This window comes from Phascolarctos cinereus, unplaced genomic scaffold, assembly GCF_003287225.1.
Source record: "Phascolarctos cinereus isolate Bilbo 61053 unplaced genomic scaffold, phaCin_HiC Scaffold_4;HRSCAF=312, whole genome shotgun sequence".
Classification (NCBI taxonomy): Eukaryota; Metazoa; Chordata; class Mammalia; order Diprotodontia; family Phascolarctidae; genus Phascolarctos; species Phascolarctos cinereus.
The window spans coordinates 393,212,264-393,227,149 of NW_027555847.1; the positions used below are offsets into that span (position 1 = coordinate 393,212,264).

The 14,886-nt window shown below is 41.6% G+C and overlaps 1 protein-coding gene across 1 annotated transcript in view; it reads left to right on the top strand.

Annotated features, from left to right (window-relative positions):
• Positions 1-12,012, top strand: part of PLEKHG4B (pleckstrin homology and RhoGEF domain containing G4B) — a 190,138-nt gene extending 178,126 nt beyond the window's left edge. Inside the window, 2 exon segments of the mRNA XM_020985684.2 lie at positions 1,588-1,647; positions 8,939-12,012. Of these exon segments, the coding sequence (XP_020841343.1) occupies positions 1,588-1,629 (42 nt within the window). The 3' untranslated portion in view covers positions 1,630-1,647; positions 8,939-12,012.
• Positions 12,013-14,886: the final 2,874 nt, after the last annotated feature.

The following is a 14,886-nucleotide window of genomic DNA, read 5'->3' on the forward strand; positions in this document are numbered from 1 at the left end:
ATTTTACACTCATGGTACAAAAATTTGTTCTGTCTTTAAATACAAAGTTCCAGAATGTTATCAAACCTCCCTAATGTTAATTTAAGAATTAAAGATTTAAATTTTAAAATTAAAAATTTTAAAAATCTGTTTGTTCTCTTCTGAGGGAGGGGAAAGTGGCTTCTACAATTCTGACAGATGGGAGATCAAGAGATAGTACGTGGACTAGCATTGTTGGTCCGTTAGCCAACTACATACTTCATACTACAATGAATCTGTGATCTCTTCAGGGTAGTACTCCCTCCATTGTTACAGATCACAACCCTTCCACTCTTCATTTAATATTTATTTTCCCTAAATCCCCTTTAGTAGATATCCTGGATGTATTAAGAACCACTAACACAGTTAAATAGTTAGGCAGTGAAGAATTGAGGATATTAAAACTAAACTCAACAGCTTAGATGAGGAGGGATGCTCATAGAAAAGATAATTAGCAAATAAACAATCCATTCGTTCACCAAGATTTTGTTAATTACCCTTTCTAGGTAGTACTTGCTGTGAGGAATATAAAAGAAGAAACAGATTTGGCCCTTCAAGTGGAACTTATGGTGTAATTAGGCTAAAAAGAAAAGCATTAGCAATCACAACAGGACATAAAGACTTTAAGATAATCTAAGACAAACAATGTACAAGGGCTTTGAAGTAAGACATTGATCAGAGTATCAGTCAATTAATCAACCATCATTTCATATGGCCAACCATCCAGTCCCTGCATTAGGCACTGGGGATGCAAACACAAAAAAAATAAACAAATAAATAAATAAAATAACAATTTTTTTAAAAAAACCCTGTTCTCCAGGAAGTTGCCTTCTATGGGAGAGAAAATATGTAAATATGGAAAGAATAAATGTAAAATAAGTACCAAGTAGTTAAATATAGGGTATTTTAGGGATAGAGGCCCCTGGAATTGGATCAAGGGCAAAACAGTCTGAAGTATAGAAGCTGAAAAGAAGAAAGACATCCTACGAGGAAAGAAAAGCAAAAATGGAAGCAGAGGAGGATGAAAACGCAAAGATGGCTGCAGAGAAAGTCTGGCTGGAGACATGGGGCTACAATGGGAGCTAATGAGAGAAGAGGATGAGTAGACATGGTGAGGCAGGGAGAAGAAAACCCGTAGTGGCTTTTGAAGGTTAATTTAGACTTAGAATTAAACTGTTGAAGGTTAATTCAGACTTAAGAGCCTTTTCTGAGAATGTTACCAAGGATGCTGGCTCAGTCACCATCCTCTCTAACTCATAATGCATGCCTCTTTTCCATAGTCATGTCCCTCCCAAGATCTAGTAAGACAGTGGCAGGGGGAATGAGTTGACCTACAAGTCAGTCAGCCAGCCAAAAAGCATTTATTAAGCACTTACTATGTGCCATGCACCTAGTAAATATTCTTATATTTTTATATCCAACCATATTTTAGTGATTTTCTGAGTCAAGAGGATGGGTAATAGCTCTTGGAACAGTCCGTTGGTTCAGGGGAAGTTGTATGCCCAAAATTGTCTAGGATAAGCAATGACATTGGTTTTAATTAGTTGATTTCCCTCCCTTTTTTGTCAGAACAAAACCTCTCATGTATTAGGCTTCTCAACAGTGGTTTGACTGGCAGGCAAACATTCAGTAAGTAACTGGTTTTTTCAGCTCAACACTGGGAAGAGGGATGCTCTGAGCTGCCACATCTGTGTCAAAGTTAACAATCAATTAAATTGGAGCATGCAGACATTTCTCCAGGCTGATTTGCATGTCTAACCATATTAAAAGAGCACCGAAAGCTTAATTGCGTTGCCTGATATTAACAATGCTTCCTTCCTAAGGGGGGGTTCTGCCAGAAAGGTAATGTAACCCTGCTCTCTGCTGCTTCTCCTTCCCTGAATTTTCCCCTCTGTGTATCATGTGTCCATCCACTTCTTGTCTTGGGGATGAATTGTACTGTAACAGAAAGGTGACTTTTACAGCAGCCAAACTCTACCCACTAGGAGTGTAGACAATATTTTCACTTAGGAAATGCAATAAAATATGGCAGTTCTAATCCCATCCCATTTATCATCAGCTTTATAAACTGCCTAAGACCAGGATGAATGACCAGAGAACCTGGCAGAGGTTAACCCAACACCATAAGTTTAAAAATAAAAACAAAAAATACCACACCCCATGACTTATTTTGAGAATAAGTCAATAGCATGCCTAGACAAGCTTTCTTTTACCTGTCTGCCAAACACTTTTGACATAGTAGGTACATAAGGAAGGTCTGAAGGAAAGAAATGACTATTAAGTAACTTGCCTGGGATTGAGATTACTAGGAATTAAAGAAGAGGGCAATCGTCCTGTTCTATTCATCTACCTACTGCTTTCTTTCCCCCTTTACGTTTTACCTATTCTCCTGTATTCTCTTTTCCCTTCTCCTCCCTTCCCCTATCCACCTACCTAGACTACCCAGCCTTTTGAAGTAATGAGTTCTCAGTAACTGTTAAAGTACACAGTTCTCACAATAGATGCCCAAATACTGGACAGAGAAGGCCGATAGGGAGGGATTGCCTTGATGGGAAGGGAGAGCCCAGTCTGCTGATCCATTCAGGAATCCCCTAGGAACATCCTACATTCTTCTTCCTCTAGTCATCTGATCCCAGGATATGGAAAGAGTTCCACTTAGGAAGATTTATAGTGGACAGTGCTGCCCACAAGTGAATCAAAGGCAAGACCCCACAAACAATATACTTTGGAATTTTGAAAAGATTCAAACCAAGAGAGCACCAAAGCAGAATTCTTAGCCCCAGCTGGAAGCTTATTCCCAACTTGGCTCCCTGAGGCATTCTTATGCATCTTCATCTCTAAGCTTTGCTGGCTGTCACAGCCTTCAGCTTGAGCCAGGGAATGCCTTAGTTTTAAAAAACCTTTTCATGGGGCAGCTAGGTGGTGCAGTGGATACAGCACCAGCGCTGGACTCAGAAGGATCTGAGTTCAAATTCATCCTCAGATACCTACTAGTTTTGTGACCCTGGGCAAGTCACTTAAATCTGATTGCCGAAAAAAAAAACAAATTTTTTTTTCAGGACATATCTGTATGCTAAGAGGCAGGATGACTTAGTAGCTAGAGAGCTGGAAATCAGGATGACTTAAGTATCATTCTGGTACCCATTATGTGACCCAGTTTAACCTCAAGCAACCTTTCAAGGCTGTAAATTGCAAAACAGGTGCTGACCTGCATTGGGAGAGAGAATTTCCTCAGCTAATTCTTTATACCAATGAAATTGCAGATCTGGCCTCCCCAGAAAAATCTTTGTGGTATAATGAACTAATGGCCTACCTTGCTCTTGGGCTGGGGTGTGCTCCCACTTAAAGAAAGGAGGACCCTCTGCCTCCGGAAGGTCTCTGACAGTTGAATCCCTAGCTGGTCCATGTCCCTAGTTTCATACACACTGCTTTTCTTTATGCTCTGGTGACATGATACCCCCAAAGCACCATCCTAGTGTACCTGATGTGCCACCCATTGGGATCATCATAGTGTCTTTTTTAAATTAATTTCTTCCAACATAAAAAATGCTTCCTATATTTTATATCCAACCATATGAAAGAGCTAGCTTTACCTGCTGGTGCCCACCTGACTAGATGCTGGGAATGTATGAAGTCTAGATGAAATACAGGCTCTGCTTTTGTAGACCTTATACTCTGGTCATAGGACATAACACACAAATAACCATAGGACAACATACTACCTGAGAAGCTCAGGTAAGAAGTGGAAGTCAAATGTGATATATCTCTGTGATAACTGAAGGAGAAAATATCATTACCAAGAAATTAGGCTCCTAGAAAGAAAAGGGAGATTTGTAAAATTTAGAGCTTGAAGACACTATTGGAAATCATCTCCAAATGTCTCGTTTTGCAGATGAGGAGACTGAGGTCCAGAAAGGTGATGTGATGTGCCCAGACTCACACAGGTTTTAAGTAGCAGAGCCTTTTGATTCTGAATCCCATGCTTTTTCCTAAAATGCCATAATTACTACACCATACTTCCCTCCTCAGTAGAAAAGGGGGCTACCCTCCCAAAAAAAGTAGAGTACAAGTAAGTCCCAATTAGTGTAAATAATGGATCTCATGAATGGTTGCATTATTCCAATTTGGATTGCCTATTTCCATCAGGATGGAACAATTACCAGATTTTATATATAACTCTAAATAGTGCGAATTCAAATAATGATACCTCTTCACTCTATTCATTATTCACTGTTCTCACTAATCAGGACCTGGGTATATCTGGCAGCCAGAGTGGCTTGCTTGTCTTAGCCAAGGTCTTCACCAGTGCTACGGTATGTAACCAAAAAAATTCATGAGAAGTTAGAGTGCTTAAACTGTTCTGATGTGGACCAGTCAGTGTCAATAAACTTATTATGTAAAAAAAAATCAGGTTGGACCAACACCCATTCAAAAAACATTTTATATTAAACAAAGACTCACTTCCCACTAATGGGTACACATGAGCAAAGCTTTGTCATAGATGCTTTCCCAGAATTAATTAAGAAATGTATTCACCCACATGTTTAGAAAAAAAAATAAACTCAAGCCCAGTGAATTGAAACATTATAAAAGCAAATGGTTTCATCCATGTTAATGCTTTGGTTCATCCCGCCTCTGACACTTAATACGTGTCTGACATTGGGCAAGTGACTTCATTCTCTGGACATCAGTTTCCTCAACTGTACAAGAAGGGGTCTGGATTAGATGGTCCCTGACATCCCTCTCCACTGTGAATCTAGGATCATAAGAACCATGCGATCTAACCTCATGCCAGGTGAAATCAGATGAGGCCGTCACTGCTGTGCCTGCTGCTGCCAGCCTTGGGGTTACTCCAGGCTGATCTGTGACAATGTCCCTCAGGGAGGCACTTCCTGCAAATGTGCTTATTAATAGAGTTACCTTGTCATTCAAGGGTCGGCATCACAAACCTAGAAACCACATCTTATGCAATGACTCTTTTGCCTGCAGAAATTCCCCTTTGATGTTGGCCTGTCACTTTATGCCTGGGACCTTGAGGCATGCAGACTTCACTGAGAGCCAATAAGGTTGTTATGGGTAAAGTTATACCCAGGGAAAGGGAGGGAACAACATAAAAACTCAAGAGTTCATGGAAGGGACCTCAGAAGTCAATTAATCTGGATAGGACCTGAAGAAGGAATCCTCTCTTCTACAAGTGGTCATCCAACCAATTCTTCAAGGCCCTTCAGTGATGGGGAAATCACTACCTCCTGAGGATACCCATTGCAATTCTGAGCAGCTCTCTTAAGGGATTTCTCTTACACTGAGCCAAAGTCATCCTCCCCATAGTATTCTTTAGTCCTATTCCTATGTGTTAAGGTCAAGATGAACAAGTTAGATTCATCTTCCACATCTAAACCTCCGAATATTTGAAGATTTCAGGAGCAGAGTGGAGTGGAAATAAACACTTTCTCTCTAGTAGAAGGACTTAGGTTCAAATCTCACCTCTGTCACTTTCTACTTGTGTAACTTTGGGAAGTGACTTCACTGAGCCTCAGTTTCCTCATCTGTAAAATGAGTTGGGCTAGATGACTTCTAAAGCCATTTCCAGCTCTAGAGCTTTGATACCATAATCATGTTCTCCATGAGTTTTCTCTTCTCAAGGCTAATTATCTCCCATTCCCACAACTGATTCTTGTGTAGCATTGTGTCCTTCCATTATCCTGATTGCCTTCCTCCAGATGTCCTCCAGCTGATCAGTACTCTTTCCAAATTATGGCCCCTTAAAGTGAAAACCCCATTCCAGGTGTGTGGTTGAATGGACAGTAGGATAATTTGTTGTTGTTCGGTTGTTTCAGTCATGTCTCACTCTTTGAACCCAATTTGGGGTTTTCTTGGCAAAGATACTGGAGTAGTTTACCATTTCCTTCTTCAGCTCATTTTACAGATAAGGAAACTGAAGCAAACAGGGTTTGTCCAGGATCACACAGCTGTCAAGTGTCTGAGGCTAACTTTGAACTCAAGAAGACTCTTCCTAACTCCAGACCCAGCACTCTCTCTACTACGCCACCTAGCTGCCCCATAGGATAATAACTTCCATCATTCTGAACCCGAGTCTCCTATTAGCCTAAGTTCACAGTTGCTTTTTTGTCTGCATGTCACATTATTGACTTATATTGAGTTTCTAGTCCACTCAAACCTACAGATTCTTTTCTTCTAAACTATTGCCTAGCCGTATTTCCCAAATCCTATGCCTACTGGCTGCAAATGTAAAACTTTATATTCAACTTCATCATATTACCTTTGACCCATAGTTATGGCCTACTGAAATCTCTTTGCATCTCAATTTTGCCATTCAATGAGTTAGCTGACACTTCTACCTACCTTCATGTTAACTGTAAAGCTGATAAGGGAGCTGTCTTCATTGAAAGCATTGGTATCAAGTCGAGACACACAAAAAGTCAAGCTACTGGCCTACCATTTTGAAGTATCCATTTTTTTTCATCTTTTGAAAATTTGGTACAACATTTTTGCCTCTCTCCAGTTTCCAGGTACCTTTTGTTTTCTATACTCTTTCTAGATATTGCTGGTGACAGTAGCCCAGCAGCTCTTTCCAAGTTCCCTGGGATAGAGTTGGTCCCGGGCTTTATCGAGTGGTAGATCTTGAGATCCCATCTGTTTTCCAACAACCTAGGGTCCTCATCAGCCTGTGCCCTGTATTCCCTTAGCTAACATTTCTATAGTGCTTTTTCCAGTTTGCAAAGCACTTCATATATGTGTGTGTGTGTGTGTGTGTGTGTGTGTCTGTATAAATATATATATATATATATATATATATATATAGAGAGAGAGAGAGAGAGAGAGAGAGAGAGAGAGAGAGCGAGCGAGAGAGAGTCTCATTTGATCCTTGGCAACAACCCTGCGAGAGAAGTTCTATTACTACCTCCATTTTGTAAAGGGAGAGGCTGAGGCTGACAGAGGTTAAGTGACTTGGTCAGGGCCACATAGCGTGGAAAATGTCTGAGAAAGGAGTTGAACACAGGTCCTCCTGACTCCAAGTCCAGCATTCTATTCACTGTACCACCTAGCTTCCTTATCTACCATGAATTCAAAATGGCACAATCACTACCTTCCAAACATTACTGTCATTTCTGTTTGGGCAGACAGTCTTTGCTTCTAATGGTTTAGAATCAGATCCAGAATAACATTTGCCTTCATTGTTTCTTCTATTAACAAGGCAAGGGGGTAGGAGGAGTGGGATGAAGCGACTAAGCCCCTTGACAGATTTAAGGACCTTACAATGATAAAGGAAGAGTTAATGAAAAACATTCACTCCTATTACTCTCTCTACTTCATTGGCTGACTGCAATACTTCAGAAGATATGCAACTTTATCTGTGTGAATACTCTTTCCGCTAATGCAGATGCAGCCCCCAACCCCAAGTCAAATGTTTTCATAGGTTGCTAAAAGGGGGAAAAAAGTCATATCTTGATGGCCAGCCTTCTGGTGATGAACTTCTTCTATGCTGAACAATACAGTATCATCTGTCACCAGCTTGTCACCAGTCACTCAGGTCTTTCCATCTTGGTATGACCTGCTAGAGCTTGTGCTGCACTGGAATGCTCTGAGAAGCCAGTGTCACTTCCGTGCCACGAGGAGGCAATACGGGAGGATTGTAGTGAAAGACGTTTGGCACCAAATTCATTCATGTACATCTGGGCATACATGCAATCTATATAAAAAACATGCATATATCTACATCTATATATTTGTAGCTATATCTGTATGTGCATGTAAACATATCATCACAATAGTAGCTAACATTTATATAACACTTCAAGGTTGCAAAGCTCTTTACACATATTATCCCATTTGATCCTCATCACAACCCTGCGAGTTAGGTGCCATGATGATCTCCATTTTACCAATGAGGAAACTGAGACAGAGAGATCGAGCGACTTGCCCTGGGTCACACAGCCAGTAAGTGTCTGAGACCAGATCTGAACACAAGTCTTCCTGATTCCAGGTCCAGCACAGCTGGTTAGTATCTAAAGAGGGATTCAAACTCAGGTCTTCCTAACTCCAAGGCTAGCACTCTATCCACTATGGCAGCTAGGTACTGCAAGGAGCTTCCCTTTTGCTTTATGTAGAATGATTAGGTACCAGGGCTGTAGACGGGAATATAAACATTAAATATTTCTCTGTTTATAAGATCAGAGGGTCATTGGATTTCAGAGCTCCTTAATGAGCATCTCTTTGCCATATTTCAGGATAATGGGTAGAAATAGCAATGCTTTTTTTTTAGCAGATGCCATGTTGCAAAGCCATTCATGCACTCCTCTCACTCACCAGCTAGCATTCAGAAAAACCACCTGTTCATTAAGTACATAGACCTTTGCCTGTGCCATCTGACCAGCTTCCCCACAACTTCACACTCTTCTCAACTCTGTCCCCATTGAGTTTCCTTTACTTTTTACTTTGAGCCTCCCTTTTCATCCCTACCCACCTTTTTCCTGTACCCCTGCCCAACTCTAAGACCATGGTTGGGAGAAGAAATTGGTAGGGAGAGGAAGAAGGGGAATGGTGTATGGTCCTGAAAATAGTGATATTGGAGGAAATGCACTCTGACTTCCAGGAAGGGGCTGCTGCAGTCTTGGAAGCCATGGGTAAGGCATGTTTGCACTGCATGGTTGGTGGTCATTTTTCTTTGGCAGCATCATAATATGATGTAAAGACATTGCTCTTTTCTTGCGGCTTTCTCTCTATGTGGCTTTGGATTCTTTTGTCAAAATGATTCAATGTTCTGTCTATTGTCTAGAGGGAACAGGGAAGGGAGGAGAGAGGGTGAAGGGTGTGATCAATCACCAGTGTTTTTCTGCAATATTGAAGTCTCCAAAAGAGCAAATAACCATTATATTAACAACAGTCACTGTTTTGACAGCTGTGATTCATCTGAACTTGGTGACATTTGCCACTCAACAAGCCATCTCAACACTCTTCTGATCCAGACATGGGAATGTATATCTCAAGAAGAAAACAAGGACTGCATGTCTCTACAACATAACATCAGGGAGAAAAGGATAAAGGCAGGGCAACATCTGATGGGCCAACAGTCGCCACATTACAAGGATCAGCAGGGCTGCTTATGCCCGAGAAGTCTCCTTTGATGATGATCACTCCAACTTAGACCTATGCCTTATTTCAACACTCACTTCACCCCAGCTTGGCCACCATTTTGAACCTTTCTAATCCCTGAATTTGCTCCCACATGTCAGGGAGAAGGCTGAAGAGCCTTTAGACTCAATCCCACCTCAGACTGACCAAATATGGGCCTGCCACCAAAGAAAGGCAGCCAGCCCTTCAAGATGGAAGCACAGGGACCTGAGTAGTGCTGACAAGTCACCAGGGAGACAGAAACATTTTTTTTTCTTGAAAAGACACCTCTTTTCCTCCATTATGAAGGACATATAAATTCAGCCTTCAGGATTGTGTGGGACAAAGGTACTATAAATACCAAAATCACAACTAGGTCCCAGCTGGTGATGCTTTTGTCCCTGTGCCACCCATTTACTTGCCCTTCTGCATCTTTCAAATAATGATGGACTTAGGTTTTGGTAACAGACTTTTTCATTTCATTTTTAAAATGTTTTGTTAGTAGTGCACCTAACCTGAAGAGCCAAAACATGGGCTAAATTCTGACTGAAGGTAACTGAGGTGTGCTTGCCATTGAGTTAAGGGAGCAGAGATTGGCCCTAAATATGTATGTTTGAGTATGTCTTTGTGGGTGTTAAGAAATTTAAATCTTCTCTTTCTTTTCCAACAAGCTCTCTGTAAATAGCTTAGGAGATATATTAGAAGTTACAGTCAACTCCTGATTATCCGCACCATGGAAGGGAAGCCAAGTGGTGCAAGTGTTTGAGTGCCACTGAAAGTCCACAAAACCAGGCCAACATTACAACTCCACTTGCCTTGGCCAGTGTTCCTGCTAAGCCAAACTAATAGTGCCATGCTCCCAACAACACATGCTTGGAGAAACTCAAGTTGACTCTACTTGATACTGTGCAATCCTGTCAAGGTAGGCAACCCTAAGGAGTGCGCTAACCTCTGAACAAAAGCGAAAAAGGTGCAAATAGCCAGAAGCTTTTGTAAATAGTACTTTGGGGCCTCACTTTTAAAATTCCTGTAACTAGGACAAGGTCTTGTCTTTTTTAAAGTAGTAGTATCTTCTGCAAGTGTCCACAGAGACAATGTGTATAGAGAAACGTATGGACCATTTTAGAAAATGATAATGATTTTAGTAATGGTTTTTTTAAAAGTATTTTCAACTACCTTTTTGGAGATCAAATATGAAAACATTTCATTACCTTTCAGCTGTTGATAACAGTTTACTTTTGTTACTTTGTTTCAATACAGGCTTGTTTAATACTTAAAAGGAATAAATGGAACATTTTTCTACCATATCACATTTCTTCACTGGTGCAAATGCAAATGACTTTTACTGGGCACCTAGATGTATTAAAGAGTTAGCATGCTTTCTAGTTTCATTTCTACTCATGAATTTATTGCACTTGACTTGTATTTTTCCCACAGAAAGAAGTTTAGCAAAATGAATCTGTGAACTTTAAATAAACCAAGATATGAAGCCCAAGCATTAGGATGACTGAAGGATGACTTCCACTGGGCCATATCCTCTTCACATTCTCTGACTCTGGTTTAGATAATCTACATATGACCTGAGAGCCACAATGTCAGGGCCAGCTTCACATGGTGGGATTAAAAAAAAATAGCATCCCTGGGGCAGTTAGGTGGTGCAGTGGATAGACACCAGCCCTGGATTCAGGAAGACCTGAGTTCAAATCTGGCCTCAGACACTTGACACTTATTAACTGTGTGACTCTGGGCAAGTCACTTCACCCCATTGCCTCACCCCCCCCCAAAAAAAAGTATCCCTGCCTGAAAACATAATCCTATTTACCAGGCCTGATGATACCTCAAGTTATGAGTTCCTTTGACTTGCACCTTCTTATCCCTTGTTATGATACAAATGCCTCTAGAGGAAATAGTGCATTAAGCCTAATGAGTCATTTATTCCTTAAAGCGAAGTTTATCATTCTGAGAATGGGCTTTTATAAGTGGAAATGTGGAATAGAACATGAGGATATTAAATACCTGAGGTGGTGCAGGAACTCCACCGAGCAGGGGAAAAGGCTCAGAAAGTACAGGGGGGTAGGAGGGAAGCTCCCTTTCAATCTTACAGTCTTGCCTAAGGTTCAAAGGTCATAGCTAATGGCATTCTTCCACTCCCTGTCACAGGCACCTTGGTCTTTTGCTCTCTCTGTTTTCTCTCTTCTTCTATTCACTTTCTCTTTTCCTCCTCACTTTCTCTGTAGAAGAGGTGGTAGCTAGGTGGCTCAGTAAAGAGAGTGCTGGGCCTAGAGTCAGGAAGACCTGAGTTCATATCCAGCTTCTGACCCTTACTAACTGTGTGACCCTGGTCAAGTCACTTAACCTCTGTCTGCCTTACAGGAGAAGGCAAAATCTATTTGCTCTGATTTTTGTTTGTTTGTTTGCTCTGTTTTACTCTGTTTGCTCACTAGAGAAAGAAATGGCAAACCACTCCAGTATCTTGGCCAAGAAAACCCCAAATGGTGTCACAAAGAGTCATACATAACTGAAATGACTAAACAACAACACTTGTGAAAAGGATGTGAGACTATTGACAATGTTAATGGTGAAATAGGAGGGGAGACTGATGGAGGTCCAGTGAGACCTGGGTTCAAGTCCCACTTCTGACATATGCTGGTTGGTGATCTAGGGCAAGTCACTTAAACTCCCATTGCTCTAGGCAACTCAGCAAGCCTGTAAAATCCAGCAAAAGTGATGCATCTGCAGAAGGAATTTCCTCCTTTAGAAGTCCTTTATACCAAAGAAATTCAAAGTCTGTTCCCTATCCCCTATCCTACAAAGTTAAAATAGATCTTAAGGAAAACAAAGATTAAAGACGGATCCATTACATCTGTTGGTGGTTCTGTTGAGTTCGGTTTTTTCCTCTTTCTTTTTTAATCTTTGGTACAAAGGAAAGTTTGTTGGGAGGGGAAGGGACGAAAAATGCAGAAATTAGTGTGGTAATCACACTTTAATAAGGCAAAAAGAGGAGAGAGATATAGTGGCAGATGGCCTGGGGACAAGGGACGGGGTGGTAAAGGGAGGCAGGCAGAGTTGGAGAAGAAAACCGGGAGGGGAAGAAGTGGAGAATATCACTGTAGTAACCATGGACTAGAATTGGGAGCACTGGGCAGTACAGACACCAAGGAGATGGAAGAGTTCTCAAGTGACAGGAGTTGAAGGTCTTGTTTTTCTAGGGTTTTCAGGGGAAACAAACCAACTCCTAACTGCACCCCCTCAGGGTTAGTTCATTAAGTTATCCATATCATCTCAAAGTTATCAGTAAAATGTCAAAGTCCTCATCCCAAAGTTGTGAGCACCTTTGTGATGTTCTGCTGATTGGGATTTGTGGAGGTCTGGATTTTGTCTGGAATCTGCGTATCTCAGGACCAGAATCTTGAGGAGTAGCACTGAGATGGTTTCTCCTAATTCAGCACATATTACCAGGATGTGAATTTTAGTTAATATGATACAATTTGTAAATTATGCTCCTGTGATCTTTAGAACAGTTTGTACATGACTTCCAGGTTCCCATTTGCCATCTTCTTTCCTGCTCTGGCTACTTATAATTTTATATATTATACTGACTAAAAGAGGAGGGAGTGCTCAAGGGGACCACAACAAGATAGATTTTTAACAATGAGTATGCATGTGTGTACTTGCACACACACAATATATATATACACATACTCTTCCCCAAAACCTTTCTAGCTTGTTAGGGTCTGAGAAACCACTACATGATGACGGATCAGAGTGGAAATTTATTGCAGGACTGTTATTATTATAATAGATGTTTATTTAATTAAAGGGTATGGAGAGTCCTCATCTATCCTATAGTACTGTCTCCTGATCCTGATGTGAATAATAAGATAAGGGGGATGAAGATGCTGTTTTCCTCAAGCTCAGTCCCCTTGGCTGGTCATGCCCCATGATGGCCAAAGCAAAGTTACTTAAAAAGTCTCCCATTTAAATGTCTCCCTAAAGGGCAGGTAATCCCAATACCACAGCACTTCCCAGACTACCTGCTCTGCTTCCATCCCAGCTCCTACGGCCATCGTAAAGGGAGAAACCCTTGTGGAAAAGGGGCACACCATCCTGACTGACACTGACCGCTGACCAGCACCACTTGCAGGGAAGGGAAGCCAACCTAGCCGTAGCAGACTAGGCCCTCTGACAAAGAGACATAAAGTAACAGGTACCAAGTGGGTCAAACCACCTCAGTCACCACCTCCTCACAGGCCCTCATGGGAGAGAGCCCAGGGCCCTACACCCAAGAGCCCAGATCACCAGCCCTGCTTCCAGCTTGGACCCTGCAGTCATCATCAAGGTGAGCAATCCTTATAGAGGAAGGCTCATCTGTCCCCTTCCCCAATACCAACTGCTGGCCAACCAACCCAAGATTAATCTTGGGAACAGCAGCATGCACAGACCACTGGCCTGATTTCAGTTTGGCCTCCAAGTCACAGTCAACCCTCGTGAAGATGTGGCCCCTAGTGTTGCAGCCCCAGTCTCCTGAGCAACCACAGAATCTGAAGACCCAAAAAAGAAGTTTCTCACCACCAAAATCCTTAGCATTCTCAAATGGTTCAACATTAGAAACAGATATGGTTTTATTAAAGGAAATGACACACAAAAAAGATGAATTACCATCTGCTATGCCAACTGTACCCTGCACTGGGAATTTCCGTCTGAGGCCAAAACCTTCTATAGGGTTAAAGCACACAATGAGAGCAGGGTCTGCCTTGCTTTTCTATTTGTATCACTAGATCTTAGCACAATGCTTCCTACATATTAACTGCTCAATAAATGCCTTTTCTTTCATTCATTCATCCATTTACTCATTCAAAATTAGTGTAATACACAAAGATAACATTGCCCTCCTGAGGAAAAGTCCAGCTATTGCTTCTGATACTAGCCTAGCTCCCTGTCCCTAGATGATTTCTCAGCTTCTCCAGCTCAGACATTTCACTGACCAGGTCTCTACTCATTCTTCTTATCTCCCATCTTTATATTCCTTATATATTATGTGTTATGTATATATATGTGTGTGTATACATATATGTGTGTTATGAATTATATATAAAATTTACATCTGCCCATTTGATTTACCCCCCTTCACTTAAAAGTCACAGCCCCTATCTTCCCGGGTCCAGACCTCTAACCTTGGCCTTGCCTTACTTCCCTTTGGATCAAATCCCCCTGCCATCTAACTCCAGCTGATCTGACCACTGACCCAAGTCTTGCATTAGCACATCAACTCTAACTCCTGCCTCCAGCCTTAACCCAGTATCACCATCAGTCAATCCTCCCAGCCCACACTTGGGCCCATCAGGCTAGTCCCAGAGCTTACCTGAAGACTACCCAGACCCATCCCAAGAAAAGCCTGTCATGATTCCTTGGTTTTTCCAGGATTTGGCGTGAAGAGTTTTGTTTGCCATCGTGCAAAGTCTGACACTGGCTCCCTCGTGTGGTAGGCACTAAGATCATCTACTTTTTATTCCAGATGCTAAAGATGTAGTTATGGATGGTGGAGAGAGACCAACCTAACAGTATTAGATAGAACTGTGTATCAGTATGTAAGGACATGTTTTCCCACTCGATCAGTTGCTGCCTTTTCTGAATGAGTTCCAACCAACAGGAGGCACTTGACCCTCTTATCTGACATGACCTCCTTCCATTCATGTTTTTCAGGCTCTATCCTTGTACAGACACTTTCTTTGGCTG